This window comes from Cupressus sempervirens, chromosome 1, assembly GCF_028749045.1.
Source record: "Cupressus sempervirens isolate cs-2001-9-10 chromosome 1, ASM2874904v1, whole genome shotgun sequence".
Taxonomy (NCBI): Eukaryota; Viridiplantae; Streptophyta; class Pinopsida; order Cupressales; family Cupressaceae; genus Cupressus; species Cupressus sempervirens.
Window position 1 is genome coordinate 601,621,339 of NC_143118.1, and position 18,582 is coordinate 601,639,920.

At 34.5% G+C, this 18,582-nt stretch overlaps 1 protein-coding gene across 1 annotated transcript in view; it reads left to right on the top strand.

The window, feature by feature from the left end:
* Positions 1–17,392, top strand: part of LOC149578885 (amino acid permease 3-like) — a 179,492-nt gene extending 162,100 nt beyond the window's left edge. The window contains 2 exon segments of the mRNA XM_089801591.1: positions 16,309–16,388; positions 17,171–17,392. Coding sequence (XP_089657717.1) covers positions 16,309–16,388; positions 17,171–17,392 — 302 coding nt within the window.
* The last annotated feature ends 1,190 nt before the right edge of the window (positions 17,393–18,582 follow it).

The window sequence follows — 18,582 nt, forward strand, 5'->3', positions numbered from 1 at the left end:
TTGTTCTCTTTATTTAGCTAAGATCCATATTCAAATTGATCAACTCTTCTTGTCGTTCTTCAACTTTTCACATAAATCAAGGATCATTAATCGTTAAATTATAAGAGAACCAATTATCATTCTTCGAATAAGATATCATAACTTAATTAGAATGATCAATTAAATCCATCAATTAACATAGGCACACCATCCATGACCTATTATCATTCTAATAATTCTTAATTAAGACTTAATTAAATATTATTAAAATTTAAGCCTTTTAATTCAATCGTTATCATCATTGACAATCATATAATATCTAAAGTCATAATTCAAGTCATAAGATTTATCAACTTCAATACAGATAATCTACAATCTCGTTAAAATAATTATATCAAATAACTCTCTTATAACATAACTTAATTATTAATTAAATCCAATTAACTCTGATTAATTAATTTAATTAATAATTACATATCCATGGTAACGTTCCAATTAATATAAGTTGACCAATAACTAACTATAATTTTGTAAGTCAAAAGTCAACTATAATTCAGTACACAAATAATCATATTAATAGTTCAATAATAATAACTTGTTAATATTTAATAACAAGCTATATTGAAAATCTTAATAATAATTCCGTATGACCGCATTCGTCATCTTTCAAAGAATACCAACATTCTCTTGACTAATTCGTATTATCATTAATCATTTCAAATAAAACTTTATTGCACAATTTTAATTGGTAATATCATAGTTATAATATCAACTCAATGAATATCAATTTATTACAAATCGATTATACTTCAAATCCAAAAACTATTATCTTTACAAAACTTAAATCATTAAATAATCTCCTCTAGATTAAATCTAATCAAATTTATTGATAACTATTTAAACCATTATTTATTAATAGTTTGTTAGTCCCAACAAACATTAATAAACTCATCAAAACTATTAAAACTCATTCTAGAGATCCTTCCACAATCTTCATTAGTTAATATTCAACTAACCTTTAAGGTATAACGTATTAACAAATTCAAATCATGACTAGGTTATTAAATATTATAACAATGATTTTGACCTTGTTAATTAAATCCAAAATCTCTTAATTTACATTACCATAATAATCACCATTAAACATCTTTATATATTACCATCTCATAATTATTTAATATATATTAAATAGTATTTAATATATATTAAATAGTATTTAATATACATTAAATATTAACACTAAATGTCAACCATTAGACTCCATTTTCTAAAATCAACTAAGGTAAGTGTTCCAATAACCTAAATCTTCATATTTATAACTTCATAATTTTTTCAACACGTTATGAGTCCTTTTCCACTAAATTCAATCTCCACAAATTCATTGATTCCCAAATAAGCCAATGTGCAATACTATTGAATCCCAATAACATTGATAACAACAATTGAATACATTCTAATAATTAGCCTTAATTAAACTAAATTTAATTAAGCTAATTATTAAATTCTAAATATAAAATTATAATATTACTTTCCAACTGATAATAGTGAACAATTAACAATAGTGTTTTAAACCTCATATATATATATATATATATATATTCAACAAAACTATAATTAGAAACTTAATCGAAATTTTGAACTTTATACATATTTAAATCTTAATACATATTATAAACTTTTAAAAAAAAAATTTAATTTATTTTAAAACCCAAACGCAGGTTATTAAAAACGTTTATGAAGGCCCGCCGGCTTGACCGCATCCTGCGGTACTGTGCTGCAGTAGCAGAGTACTGCCGCGTCAGCAGCAGTGTCTGCTGTGGACAACAATGGGGACGGTGAAAACAAAGGGGGATGGGGTGGGGTGAAAACCCCTGCCCCCCCCACAATTTATTATTATATTTTTTTTTTATAACGTTTCCTTCAATTCGCGTGCGCGATTCTATTGCGATAATAAAACAACATTTTTAACCAAGTATATACATATATGTATATATATCTATATGTATATACGTATATGTATATATATATATATATATATATATATATATATATGCAAATAGTTTTCTTTTAAATCAAGCATATTGCATTTTAATAAATATATATATATATGTTTGTAGATTTCATTTATATAAAAGAAAACACATCTATTTACATACAAGAAGGGCTTTTCATTACGATGGATTAAGAATTTCTCTAAAAGGGTAATTGTTCTCTAAATTTTACCCATTAATTCATCTAATAGTTTTGACTATAAATTTTGAAACCATTTTCAAATCTATTTTCTCAATTTGATTCTAATTCGAACCCAAACCCGATTCAAATCTAATTTCTTTCTTAAATTGAAGGTAGGGTTTTCTAATAAAATATCTAGATTCCAATTTAATAGTAGATTCTATCACAAGAGTATTCAGACACATATAACAGACATGATGAAGATAGGAAGAGAAATAGTGCAGAGAGAGTATGTGAATATCATGAGTGCACCTGGACACTGATGCTAATCTATCATACCTCAGAAAATCTATAGAAAATCCCTTCCTTCTCCATCATTTTCAATTCCTCCAAGATCCAAGCCAACCGAATCCTCCAAGTGACTAGAAGTGCTAGAAGAAGCATAGAAGCATGTAGAAAATATATGAGCATATGAATCTTCTCCAATGCATGTAAGCTTTGAAGCTTCCATTTAAGCTTGTAGCTTGTAGCTTCCATTAAGTTTGTCGAACCATACTAGGAGAGCCTCTATTTAAAGGCCTCTAAGATGCATCTAGAGTGTCTCTAGAAACAACTAGAAGATGAGCATGACAACCAAGCATGGGTCTTCTCCAACCTTCTAGATGAATCTTAAGGTTGTAGACACCATGTGCTCAAATAAAATGCTAACTCCTAAGTGTAGACAACTAGTGCATTCTTAGAGTGCAAACTCCTATGTTGTCTACATGACAACTTCCAAGAATTTGCCAACTCCTATGTGAGCAAATATTAAAAATAATGCATATTAATTAATATAATATTTACTTTATTCTTCCCAATTTAATTTATTTATTTATTAAATCTCATGCACTAACTTTAATAATTCCACTTTGCAATCTTAATATATTTATATTTTAATCACATGAGATTTAGAATCTTTTATTAATTTAAATATATCTTCCACTTTTAAATTTCATTTTCCAAAACTTAATTGCTAAAATATTTATTAGCTTTAATAATAATAATATTTAGTCATTTATTTAAAAATGAACTCCAAATATATTATTATTAAAATAAATATTGTCACATTCCAAATTTAAACATATAACTTTTTATTTTCAAATTTAATTATTTTATTTAATTAATTTCTCAATTAATTAAATAAAATAAGTATTAAAATTCCATTAAATTAAACCATTAATTAAATCTTTTAATTAGGCTTAATTAATAGAAAATACTCCAAAGACTCGCAAGGTAAAAATATGAAAATCCATCATAACCAAAATACAGACAAAATCAAACCAAGGGTTAATATCACGAATTATGTTATCCAACGTATTCGAAGGGTACTCAACTCAGATACTTGTCCTAATTTTCCAACTAGAACAAATGGCTTAAAGGGGTTGGGATTTGGACTTGAGAATTTATCTCCCCTCTCTTATCATTGAGATAGTGTGATAGGGTACGCTCATCCTGACAATTCAGGAAAGTCGATACCCGGTACCTGCAACCTGCATAAAAACCATGCATGTACAAGCACAATATATACTAAACTAAATAGGCAATGGTAGGAAGTGGTGCATCGTGTAGATCCCGACTAGCAGGTGACTACGACTCCCTTCCTTAAACACATCAGACACGCCATACAAAAGTAAACACGCAAAGAAAACACACACACCATACACATGCAAGTATGGGGTAAGTATCCATAATAAAACACATATGATAATAAATCATCTTATTAATCATCATTAATAACTGCAAACACTGAAAATAATCATCATGCATACATGAAATATAAAGTCTAAGTGATCTCATCACATAATAAACTAAATCCATAGCACAATATCTGATAATCTCAAAAGAATGCTACTAACCATCAACATAGAACTAACCCTAAAAGAGTTCAGCAATGATAACAGAATGCGAACTAGGGGCAGGCACTACACTTAGGATCAACTGGCTCATTGACAAGAGCTTCAATAATGTCTTTAGTTTCATCAATATTAACCTCATAACCAAGAGGTTTTACCCACACAATTCTAGGCTTGGTTGCTTGAATGTACACTTTGTCACAATCCACCATGAAACATACATCATCCTTATAATCTTCAACTAGTTTATTGGGGATTTGGAACCTATTGTTCATTTTCTCTTTGAATGCATCAAAAAAAATTTCCATTATACTATTATAATTTTCACCCATTTCAGCATTAAACTCATTTATCTGATATAACACAGGCACAACTTTTCTCCAAACAACAGTGTCTTTTGAAGGGAAGAATTTTTGAACATAAAAGAATAGACAAGTTAACAAGGAACCAAACTTACACAAGTTATTCTTTAAAGTTCTTATGCTTACCATATTTTTGTTGAACTATTTCAACAATAGCTCGGTAAGGTCAAATGATAATTTTTTCTTTACCACCTTGTATGTCAAGTCCATAGCTTCACATGACACATTATTCAACCTACTAGAGTTGTATATCTCGTGCGCACTGATGTGAATACCAAACTTCAATTCTATTTATGAAACACTGCTAATTTTCATTCCTCTGTCCTCCAATTGTGCTAGGGTTTTCTTTTCAAGTTCAGCCTGACTTAGGGTTTTTTTTCATTTTGGCCTTGGCTAGCATTGGGAGGCTAGTGATTCGATGAATCATCTTCTTTGTGATCAAAAATGGTTGTTCCAACCATAACCAACCATTATGCACCTAACTAAGGATAAACCTAATCCATTTAACTTGAAATTCATGAGGCATGTAAGGGATGTGAGTTAACCCTTTAGTTTCCAAGTGTTGGTGCTCGAGTTTCAAAGCTCCATTTACACACAGTTGGCCTAGGGCATCATCCATTTCCAATGTACCAATCTCTTGAATAACACATTTGAAATGAGTGAAAATATAGTTGATTAGAAGTACCTTTGGAGGGATTTGAGATTGGGCTCCACTCAGATCTAGGGTTTCAACAATCACAAGAGTGAGCTTGAAATCCGATGCTTTCCATTCCACTCCATGAACCAACATGTTAGATCCTCACTTAACCTTGCTACCAATGGATTCCATCTTCACTTAGTAGGGTTTGAGGGAATTCAAAAAAAATTGATGGAAATTCACTCAAATCGCTTGGAAGCTCTAAAGATCGCACTTTCGCAATAGCACTCAAAATATCATGATAAGAAATGACTTTGATTTCATGCTTTTTGTTTAAAATTTTGCCATAAATGTTCAGTACAAAATGTAGATTGGCAAACATCATGTTGATAGACTATCATCCACTATGCTTGCATTGAACACTCGACAAAGTCTTCGTGACTCATTAACCATAAGCATCTTTATCAATCCTGACCTTGCTCAATAGAGTCTATGACCCAACCTCACTCAATAGAGAAGATAACTTGGTAGACACTTGTACTTGGTGATCCCTTTGTATCCTGACTACTGATTTGGATCATTTTGCTATTTCAATATGGAATTATTTTGGATGTCTTCTTTGATAGCATAGTTATAGTTTCTCCTTTGAGAACTCAAGTAAAAATGATAGAGTCACCCAATTCTTGAGTGACTTGATCATCATTACTTAGACTTGTATCCTTGGTAGACTTAGGAACCCATTGTTGTCTCATTTGTTTATAGATGTTATCAGCTTTTTCTATTTTCTCATCTTCAATTCTACCAGTATTCATACAATTCTTGGCAAGATGACCAAGTTCTATACAAATGAAACATCTTTTAGTAGTGTCTCTTTTCCTCAAATGATGTTTTACACAATTTATTCCAATGTGTCCAAATTCTCCACAATAATGACATCTACAATAGGTGTTGTAGTCTCAACCAAATATTGCTTTCACAATTTTCTCTGTTGGATTCAATACCTTGGTTTTTCATTTTGATGACTTGTGTCCATGTTTCTTACATTTGTGACACTTGCCTTCAAATCTTGGTTTCTCTTGCATTCATTAGCCTTATGACCATGTTGGTTGCAACTGTAGCATTTTCTATTGAATTTTACTTTTTCATTGCTCCAACATTTATTTAATGTACATGACCTATCTTACCACAGTGACTGCAAGTAGGTCTTTGGTTCTTTTGAGCTCCTTGCTTAGATGATTCTCCTTCTTCTGTATATCCAATTCTTGCTTTTCCTTTTTGTTTATAAATATTTTTCCCATTCAATTGATTCATGTCTTCTTGTGATTTAAAATCATTCTTTCATTGATTTTCCTCTAAGAGTTTAGATCATTCCATAATCTTTCATTGATTTTCCTTTCAGAATTTAGATCATTTTGTAATCTTTCATTTTCAAATCTTAGTCTCATGATTTCCTCATTTGCATTGGAGAGTTGATCAATAAGGTCTGCTTGCTAAAGGGATTGGTTCTAAATTTCATTGTTCCTTCTATCTATCTCTTATTTTATCTTTTTTTTCTATTCCATGACTTCACATAACCTTACTGTTTGAATTTCTTGCTCTTTTTTAAGTTTTCTTACCTCTTCTTGTAGGGAGCCATTTTTTTCTAGGAGTCCTTTGATTGCTTCATTGGCTTCATCTAAATTGCTTGAATGAAGGTATTCAATTCTTTCTTTAATGTAGAGATGATCATTCATTTGAATTGCAAGTTCTTTTTTTCTTTTTAGGGATTGAGAGAGTTTCTCCTTTGCTTTCTTGAGTTGGGCAATGGTTATTTCCAAATCTAGCTTCTCATTATCAATAGCTTTGTCAAGTCTAAATATCTCTGTAGCTTTGATCTTTGCTCAAGTTGTTAAGCTTTCTCCTGAGAACCACAAAGCTCTAATACCAATTGTTGGAAACATTCAAGACTATGCTAAGTTATTGAGAGGGGAGGGGTGAATCAGTAACTTCTAAAACTTCAACAATTTCAAATCTTAATTCAACAATCCAATTAGCATTTAATTTGTTACATATAATCTGATCTAATTGCATGCATAAGAAACTAAAAACATGAAAGCATTCATAACATTGTGACACAAAGATTTGGTGACCCAAAAACCTTCCAAATAGAAACTAAAACTGGGGTGAGGATGATACCCACAAACTTTAGTACTGTAGTATAAAGTTAGCTTGTTAAAACTTACATTGATCACTTCTAATGATCTATCCTATTAGGAGCAATAAGGACTGCTAGGTCCACCTTGTGAAAAAATTTATAGAATACAATTAAGTATGCACTCGGTAAAGAGATTTACAAAAGACTATTAGGTCTACCTTGTTAAAGGATTTGACTGATCCACTTGTTAGGATGAAACAATAGATGATCTCTAATCTGCAACTTGGTTTGATGAATGAGATTCCTTTATGTACTAACCATCTTGCTGTGATAGATATGATTTTGTAATCTATCCTTATACTGTTGTAGCCTTTGTAATTCACTCTTTCTACTTTTCTCTAATTATATTCACTTACATTGCATTCCAATTCACATTTCTTACTCTTTTGGATATATATATATATATATATGTATATACATATATATATATATATACATATATATATATATATATACATATATATATATATATGTATATACATATATATATATATATATACATATATATATATATATATATGTATATACATATATATATATATATATATATATATATATATGTATATACATATATATATATATATATATATATATATATATATAGGGCCCATTTGCCATTGCACCAAAAGCCATGACTGTTAGTGAACATGGAACACCACATAATTAACCACCTATGGGCAGGGGAGCGCGTCGCATCACCCAACAATCTCCCCCTCGACATGCATACCAGGCGCTTACGCGGGTCTGGAAGGCACCGGGGAGATTTGAACCCATGACCAGGCCAAAACCAGGCGCTGATACCACTTGTAGGGCCCATTTTCCATTGCACCAAAAGACATGACTGTTAGTGAACATGGAACACCACATAATTAACCACCTGTGGGCAGGGGAGTGCGTCGCATCACCCAACAATATATCCAATTATACAAATTACAAAGTTGACCACAATACAAGTGAACACAAATATTACAAAGTTGGCCCACATGAAGACACTCAAGTTCTAAAGACTAACTCGATAAGGTTCTGATACTCAGCATCCATTGTTAATGCTTGGTATCATCATGCACTTGGTAGATGTAGAAGCTTAGTCCATACTGATCACTTTCAAGTAGTCTTGAACTCAGTCTGTACTGGTAACTCAGTAGATACTATGAAACTCGTCATATAAACTAAGTCTCTTGATTTACATTGTATGACTTAGTAAACACTATCACTTCAAGCTCGATATAAATTGAGTCTCTTGGTTAACACTAAGTGGCTCGGTTAACACTAGACTCGCATCACATGCACTGCGAACTCGGTGAACATTGCACAACTCATCTTGCACTAGTAAACTCGACATGTACTAAGATGCACAATTTACACTATTGGTCTTCATTGTGACTGTGACTACTCAGTAACCACTAAGATTTGTCTAAAGGACTCAGTAACAATTATAGAACTAGGTGACAACTAAAATACTTAGCAAACACTAATAGTTGTACAAAGAGCTTGGTAGCTATATACAGTCTAAATAAGTGTGTGTCACTAATAACAAACTTGACTGATATGTCAACAGAAATATCTGATGAAGACTACTGAGTTACAAATCTCAACTAGCTTGATTTACTTGATGAAAGATGGCAACAAGCTTAATTCATGTCATTCAAATTATTTTCTCATAAAACTTTAAATTGTTAATTATTTTAAAATAATTATTTGACTACTAATTTAATAGAATTCATAAGCATTAGCTAAAAGAAGAGAAAAAACAACATATACTCACTACATTCAATGACTAGACAAAATATATATGTTATGAGGAGTAGCATACCAACTAGTCATACCACGCAATCAAAGCCAATGTTAACAAATTGCCTTCATAACCAATAATTTTATCCAACCATTCATAAAACTGGCAAGCAGGTACTGAATTTTCACATGTTTCAATCGAGGTTTGGGATTGATGTATTCTGGAGAAATGGAAGTCTTACACTCTGCTTTACTTGATCCAAAGGACACCAAATCTACAAGCCTATGTTCATCTTTTGATAAGAATGATCACTTCCTACAAACATGTTGGTTGTCTTTAACATCAAGTTTTGTTATACTCTCTTAGATTGTATTTTCATGATGGATCATAGAGTTTGATAAAAAAATATTTGTTGGACTAATTGAGAATGTCCTTTGGGATTTATGAAATGGTTTAATACTCTCATGCATATTCTATAAGTCTACTTTCTTAACTTTGTCTCATTGTAACCTTAACACACTTTGACATAGAAGAATAGAGAATCCACTTTCTTGTACCCAAGCCCACAAAAAGTATTCGTAGAGTTTAAAATTGAACTTGTGTCCTTAGGCAAAGAGTGGGAGGACTGAAAATGGAACCCTTAAAACACCCGAACCAATAGTAGCTTCTTGTAGATAATATATGTCGGCCTAACCACCCATGTTTCCCTTTAAGATTCATGACATGACTTAACCACCTCATGTGTTCTATATGTCTAGTGGTTGTACTGAGCATTGACATGTCAGTCTTTTGGTGTAACTACAACTTTAGCTTGTAAGAAGTGGTATTAGAGCTTGATTGAAAGTTCAAATATCTTCGGGTAACACTAAGGGGGGATTGTTGAACTAACTGCCAATATTTCCCTTTAGAATTTGTGACATGGCTTAACCACCTCTTGTGTATCCTTCATGCTTTTATGACCTATGCTAGCAGAGATACAAGTTGCCTAAAGTTGACAAATGTGATCTTCTCCTTAGTCCAATGCAATGCTTGATATAATGCTTCCATAATTATGTCTAACTTTGGCCTTAACACACTTTGAAACAAAAGGATAGCGAATCAACTTTCTTGTTTCCAAGCCCACAAAAACTATTCTTAGAGTTTATAACTGAACTTGAATCCTTAGCAAAAAGTGGTAGGGATGAAAAGGGAACCCTTAAAGTGACTGCTTGCAGGGGCAATTACTTTCACTCAGAAGTTGAAACAACTTGAAGGCATCAAGAAGCTTCAACAGCCCCAATCTGGAGCTTCAACAATTTGGGAAAACTCCGAGCATAAGCCTCAAGTGAAGTATTTAGAGCAATCTTATAATGGCTTTCAACCATAGTAATGAGAATTGCAATGATTCAATTCAAGAAAATGACTTTTTGTGAATTAGTGAATCAAATAAGCGATAAAGGGTTTATGAAATAAGTTACTCACTAAATTTCAAGGGTTTTTTTAATTTCTGATTCATGGTTAATTCGTGATTTGATTTGCCCTTGTTAATTCAAATAAGCCATTAGTAAAGAAGTTTCTACAAACAAATCCTTGATAAAAATTATGCACCTAAAAACATTTTTGTCAACTGTCAGTTAGCAATATCCAAAGGCAAACCCTTGGTAATATCTTTTAAAAAATAGACAAACCCTTGATAAAAATTATGAACACAGATATGGACATAAATGAAACAAGAATATCTAGCAATTGCATTCAACATTTGGTGATATTTTCCAAAATCTTACATTCCAAAAAAGTTGAGAAAGAGTTTGTGTGGATCAAAGGTAAGGAGCCAAGACCTATTGCATAGAAAATCTTCTTGAGAATCTCATGAACCAATTGTAGAATGAATCCCTTATCTTTTGAGGAACCAAATTCAAGAATTCAAAAATCAAACCCTAGGGTCCGTTTGGTTCCTAGAAGATGATAGGAATTGGCTTTTTCAAAATCTAGATTTGAAAATTTGTGCATTTGTTTCAAAATTTGCAAAATGGAATTAGGATACGGGACTTCCAATTTTGCTTCAAAACCAAGTTTTCCAACTTCCTGTTAGAGTAAATAATTAATTATTAATTATTTATTCTATTGCTTAAGCTTACTTAGGTCATGCATTTATTTAATATTTTATATTTAATGCATGTTGTGGTTAGTTGGTGACAACACGGGAGTTTGTTCCCTTCTAGTTGTCACACTTATCTTCTACCACCTTCCAGCTTGTTCTACAAGCTTCCATGAGCTCTTTATATTCGGGCTCTCTCTCATTGTATTTTAACAATAACATCATTTCTTATTGTAAATACATTTCTTCTTGTGTTTGCATTATGATGGCTCTTATGTCCGTTTAGGTTTTTTTGCCCGTGCTCCATGCTCTTCCCTTCTATGGCTTCTCTTTGACAGGTTTCACATGCAGGTGATCTTGGTGTCTTCGGAGTTGGCTTTCCTCAACTACAACATGGTATCAGAGCCTTCCTGCTGCTGCTTCGTTGAAGAAATTTTGAAGCCGTGATTTGGAGTCACAAACCCTAGTTTGTTTGTGCAATTTTTCTTCAAATCAGGGGATCAGCGATTTTTCAGAGCACTTTGGGACCGAACGGACATCACCATTGGATCCGGAAGGCCATTTGCAGTCAGGATTCATATAAAACTTGTCGTTTTTGGACACAGGGCAATTTTAGAGATTTTTTGAAGCCTCCAGGGTCGCTGCCGTACGGATCGTACGGATGCAGAGCGTAAAAAATTTTTAAAAAGGTGTTTTCCGGGTGCACCGCCGCCGGGCCACCACCGTGCCACCCACGCGTAGCCTGCAGCGGCCGCAGCGGGCAGCACCGCCCCGGCTCAGCTGCGGCCCGGCCACCGCCCGTCCTCTGCCCTCCACTGGTGGTTCCTCCTCGTCGGCCGCCCTGCGGCCACCTCCGCCGGTAGCTCCACCAGCCCGGCCACCTCTGCTCAACCCGACAGCTCTGCAGCCGCGTCAGCGCCATTGCAGCCACTGCGGGGGTGACACGTGGCCTGGGCACCACGTGGCACCTTGCCACGTGGACCCGCCACGTCAGCCACGTCATCATCCGTATGCCACGTGGCACTCTTTTTTGCTGCGACGGCCACCAAACCGTCAAATTTAATCGTCTGACTTGCTGACGTCAGCGCTGCATCAACCCTTGCATGCACCTCTCCCGATTGCTTTTGGACCTACCTTTGGTTTTTTGGCCATAACTCTTGCATACGGAGGTATTTTTCCGATCCGAAAGAAGCGCCGGAAAGCTGGTTCCGAGACGGAGATTTTGGTGCAGGTATTTTTTGGTTTTGATGCTTTTTTATTGCTCATTTTTTCTGTTGAAGTCCGAAGTCCTATTTTTGACTCCAACATGCATATCTTTTGCGTCCCATGTCAATTTTTTGAAAACTTTATATTTCTAGAAAGCTGGTTCTATGTACTCTTCAGAAAAGTAGTCATTTTTCTTTGTTTTTGGCCTCTACTCTTTCTATCATAGTTTTGGCATTTTTACTCTATGATGGATATTTTGAGTGTTTTAGGCCCGAGGATCGTTTTCCTGGCATGGTTTGCTTTCTTTTCGGCTGTACTTTCTTTTGGTTAAGCTCTTTTTCAGTTTTGATCATTGTAGCTATCATTTTGAAGCACTTTTTTGTATCGCACTGAGATAAAGTGTCACTTTTGCATTCTGGTAGTCATGAACGTTGTTTTGAGTTAGGTGTACTTGCACTATTTTCATAAAGCACCATGGGGGGGATTTTTGTTTGCTGTTTTAGGCATTCTCCCTTTGTCAAGTGAGTGTCCCTTCCACGACATTAGCCCCATGCAGAGTCAGTTAGACCGTGTCTTTATCGGTGTCTGTATCTCTTTTTCTCTTTCCTCGTTCTTGGTTCGTTTGCAGGAGATTTTGGCTCACCTTCTCAGTTGCCTGTCATCACACCCCGTCTGCATTAAGGGGGGGTTATGCTGTGTTCTAATGCATCCATGGTTTGATGGTTCAATAGTGTGAACTATGTATTCAGTGGTTGATCCTATGTACAAGGCAATTGCAGTGGCTGGCTACCTATGCATTTCGGTGAGATGGATCATCTACCATATAGACATGCTCGGTTCGTGCCTTCTTCTTCCATGGAGGTTCTTCAGATCAGCAGTTTGGCAGATTTTGCGGTTCTTCCTGCTTCAGTGATGCTGCTTCTTCATGATCACTCTTTGTTCCTGTTTTAGGGGACAATTTCACTAGTTGGAGACTTCTTTAGCTCTTCACTGGGTTCTTACCTCTTTTTGGGGGAGGGTTTTTCCCATGTGGTTTTCTCTCTTTCCTCGCTTACAGAGGTTGCATTCTTCTTGCATTGTACATGGGTACCTAACATGGCCTCGTTGCCGGGACCCATTATGCATTTCATCTTAGTTTTGTGAGCTTAAGGCATTTCCCTAAGTTGCACTTAAGGGGGGGTGTTAGAGTAAATAATTAATTATTATTTATTTATTCTATTGCTTAAGCTTACTTAGGTCATGCATTTATTTAATATTTTATATTTAATGCATGTTGTGGTTAGTTGGTGACAACACGGGAGTTTGTTCCCTTCTAGTTGTCACACTTATCTTTTACCACCTTCCAGCTTGTTCTACAAGCTTCCATGAGCTCTTTATATTCGGGCTCTCTCTCATTGTATTTTAACAATAACATCATTTCTTATTGTAAATACATTTCTTCTTGTGTTTGCATTATGATGGCTCTCATGTCCGTTTAGGATTTTTTGCCCGTGCTCCATGCTCTTCCCTTCTATGGCTTCTCTTTGACAGGTTTCGCATGCAGGTGATCTTGGCGTCTTCGGAGTTGGCTTTCCTCAACTACAACACTTCCTACTAGCAAGTAGGAATTGAAAATCAAAACCTAGTTTTGTTTTTTAATGAGAGTAAAAACAATAGATTGGACTACTTTTTGAAATTCGCCTTCAACTCCAAGCTTACGCACTTCACACGCATATTCCAAGTGAAACAAACAGTTTTAGTAAAATCTCAAAAATCGGAATGAAGATATGCAAAACCTTGATTTGGCTAAACCAAGGTTTGTAGAAATCCGGGTTTTTAAAATTCCACAAACCAAATGGACCCTAAGGGTCGGTTTGGTTTGTGAATTAGATCGGAATTGGCTTTTGCAAAAACCAGTTTTGAAAAATGGACGCGTTTGTGTCAAAATAAAAAAACGGAATTAGAATTTTTGAATTCTAATTTTACCTCAAAACTAGGTTTCTTAGGAGTGTAAAATGTTAATGTCTGAAAGCAATTTGGGCCACTTCACCATTGGGTGAATAAACGGAGGATCATTGCCATTTCTGAAATGTCATGTATGAATGAAAATTGTGAAAATTAAAAATATGATTTTGACTGCTCGAACTGGATTGACGCTCAGTGACTTCCATTTTGTGCGTGAGGATTGTCTGAGTTGATTCCCGACAAATGGAGGATTGTCTAAGTTTATACTCTCTCAGGCATGGGAGATGCTTCTGATAGATTGAATCTCTGTTGGGTATGTCAATCCAACTGCCCCATGAGAAAAAATGGCACCACCACCAGCAACTCCAACTAGCAATCCTACTAATGATATTTTCCTCTTCTTAGTGGAAAACTGACTAGATCGCTCTCGAGTAAGAACAAGACCCCTGTATATTTAAAAACTATGTTTTGATTGTCCAAGAGAGTCGAGGGAAAAATGCCTGATAATTTATTGTATGACAGGTTTAATATTGTGAGACTCTTCATGTTTGATAATGATCCTGGAATATCTCCTGTCAACTTATTATTGGAAAGATCCAAGATTTCTAGAGTAATCAAGTTGGATAGAGAGCTTGGAATTTTGGTGTATTTAAAACAATAGATTGGTCTAATTTTTAGAGTCTGCCTCCAATTCTAAGTTTATGTATAAAAATGTGTCTTCACACTCATCTTCTGAGTGAAACAAATGGTTCAAGTAAAATTCCAAAAATAGGAATGAAAATTTGGCAAAACCAAAATTTATAAAAATTTACAATTCCATGAACCAAATGGACCAAATGGAGTGAAATATCAAGATTCCAACCTCCCAAGTTCTCACCATTGGCAAAACAAGATTGAGATCTGTAAACACCATGAACCATGGGTGTATGTAAGACAATCAACTGGGCGTGATGCCAAGACCTTCTCTGTTCTTGTTTGCAAGCAAGTTCTGCCCTTATGCATCTGTGAAGCTTTAAATCAATATAATTTTCACAAACTTTTATCTGTTTCTAAAATTATAGATTTTACACACCAATGTAGGTGGTGAATCATTTGATATCGTTTTAACACCTTGGATTTCAATTTCTAGTGAATTGAAAAAGTTAATCTGCAAGGAATTCTCCGTATATTGGTTCAGTTTCTCCCGCAAATCCTTTCTGATCCATCTTCATGGTATATTACAATGTGTTCAATTTAGGAAATGTATCCAAAATATTTTGGGAAGAAACATTCAAATGGTAACGGCTTTGTGTAAACATGTTATCTCGGGCATTGCTGAACTAGCATAATTTATACCAGGCTCGGGTCAATACTTAAGTTCTTATTCATTCTGTACATTGCAGAGCAATCAGAAAATCTAATTGTTACCACAAATATGAACATGACTTTCCTTGCAATTACTTGAAGTGCACTTTCATGATCCTCTTTGGCACAATGCAAATTATCTATCTCAAATTCCAGATTTCGACCAAATTTGGTGACTTTCCATAGTGGCAGCAATAATTTCCTATTCCTATTGAACCATAGGATTAGGATTGGGCATCGCAAAAGTAATCGGTATAGTTCGGATTCCTCTCTTTCAATTTTTGGGATCAGCATACAGCACATCTGACCAGGCTAAGGAAGTTCAAGATTTTATTCAGGTCACCTGAATGTCACTATATAAGCCAGAAATCCTATATGCAACAATTTCCCCACTAGTTCTCATATTCAAATTCTTGGTGAAATGGCAGAACATAGACAATTTTATGGAAGCATATCGGGAATAGGTGTCATAGCTACGCTTACTTCCGCTCAGAACGTTTGGCTATCCATATTCTTTCATTATCATCGAAATTGAGGTATAAACTGAATTAATGCAATCTTGTTATTGTTAGTAGCAAAAGATGCATAATTTGAAGCTTTTTATTCTATGATCATATGCAGGACACACTGAAAGCGCCATCTGCAGAAAACAGAACCATGAAGAAAGCACCCTTGATTTCTATTATGATCACAACTTTCTTCTATATACTTTGTGGCTGCTTTGGCTATGCAGCCTTTGGTGAAGATGCACCTGAAAACCTTTTGACAGCGTTTGGATTCTATGAGCCTTATTGGTTGATTTACTTCGCCAATGCATGCATTGCAGCTCATCTGGTAGGAGCTTACCAAGTAAGTAATACAATTTAAGTCCTTCAGAGATATTAAATTTCCACAATCTATTATAATTGTTATCGTAGATTTCTGGATTTGATTGTGTATTTAGCATCAATGTTTCGGATCACACTTTGTGATCCATCATCAGGATGAATAGCAACAGATGTATAACAGATGTTAGCCTCAATGTCACACTCCGTGATCCATCATCAGGATGAATAGCAAGAGATGTATAACGTTGATGCTATATAATAGATGTGTATAACGTTGATGCTATAATACATCTGTATACATCTCTTGCTATTCATCCTAATGATGGATCACAGAGTGTGATCCAAGACATTGATGCTAAAAACACACGCACAATCAAATTCAGAAACCTATGATAACAATTAAAATCCTTATGGAGTTCCTCCAATTTTTTTCAAGATTTATATGACCAAATCTAATGGTTCTCGAAAGCTTGAACTCTTACAAAAGGCTTAGTTTTTATAAAACTCTCTTGGTCACTGACCATGCGAGGAATTAAACATCTCCATTTATGCTTGGAAACATATATATGGAGTTATATGACATATATATGGAGTTATGCGGCTTGATTTTGGTGTACTTATTGCAGTTTTTTCCCTCTGGATAGTGATGACCTTCAATTGCAGGTATATTGTTAGCCCTTGTTTGCTTTTGGTGAACGATGGTTTTCTTGTAGATGGCCGAATAACAGATTTATCAACCACCAATGCAGCATATCTCTTCCCTTGGCTGGACCAATCACCATTAATTTATTCAAGTTGTTTTAGAGAATTGCAATTGTCATTTCAATGTTGTTTCCCTACTTCAACAATGTGCTTGGGATTTTGGGTGCTATTAATTTTTGGCCATTGACAATATACTTTCCAGTGGGGATGTTCATTGTAAAAAATAATATTCAATGTTGGTCATTGAGATGGACTCTTTTTCATACTTTCAGCTTTATTTGTCTCCTTGTCTCAGTGGCAGCTCTTACTGGAAGGATTGTGTAAGACGAGTGAAATTAGATATTTCCCTTACTGATATCTAGTATGGGGCAGTATTTGCTTCTATCTGCTTATTTGTTGTATATTATATTTATTTGAAGATACGCTCTTTAAGAAGTTGAGCAAAAATATGGATTCCTATAGTGAAATAGACAAAAATCAAACAAAATAGGAAATAAGTTCAACCATCTAAAAAGGGCAGTGTAAATGAAAACTTGTAGGCTTTACAAATTTTTCATTGAAAGTTCAATTGTACATGGCAGGCATACCAAAACAAAATTGGTTATGGTTGCCTATTAGCCCTGTGGTTCAATTTGTTTTTAGTCTGCGTGCTTTACCGCCTTCATGAGGGTGCAAAACATTGTATGTTCTAAAGGCATTCTTTTGCATACATGATCTGAATACAGGGAGAATAATTTTAGATTGGGCATTCATAGTTCAGTTTTTACACAGAGATAAAAGAGATTTCATATTGGATTTCAATTTGCGTCATAAATATATCAACTTAATAAGCTGATTTTAGAGTTGTCTCCAAAATGTCATCTGATCCTGCTGCTAATTCAGAAACTGTTGCTAAATGAAGCATTCCAACAATCTTAACAAGTAGGAGATATTTTTATAGTAAGTCAAATTGTGATGTTGCTATTAGGATTCAACTGTGTAGTTTTCTGAGTCAAATTCTTTGCCCCATTTTTCATGAGTACTGGTTCACACAAACCCATCTCTCATGAGAATGATTGAAACAACTAGCACTAGGTGATTCTCACAAAGGTCAAGCACTGGGACTTCCTAGGAGGTCACCCAGCTCAGTACTACTCCAGCTAAGCTGGAGATTGGGATGGGTGACCTCCCAAGAAGTCCTAGTACCTAGATCCAATGAGTGCTAAGTGTTTCATTCGTTCTCATTAGAGATGGATTTGTGTGAACCATTACTCATGAAATATGGACCAATGAGTTTGACTCAAAAATACACAATTGAATCCTGATAGCAATATCACAATCTTTACAAATGTTTTCTTAGATTACATGTCGTTTATCCATTGTTAAGAAATTGAATTTGTATTCTTCATAAAAAAGACCCTTAACCCTGACTACTTTTGTTCACAGTCACCATCATTAAGAGCACTACCTCCATGTTATTAGAAAATATCTCAAAAAAACCGATAGTCAGCTAGCTCATCCTAGAGATGAGGATG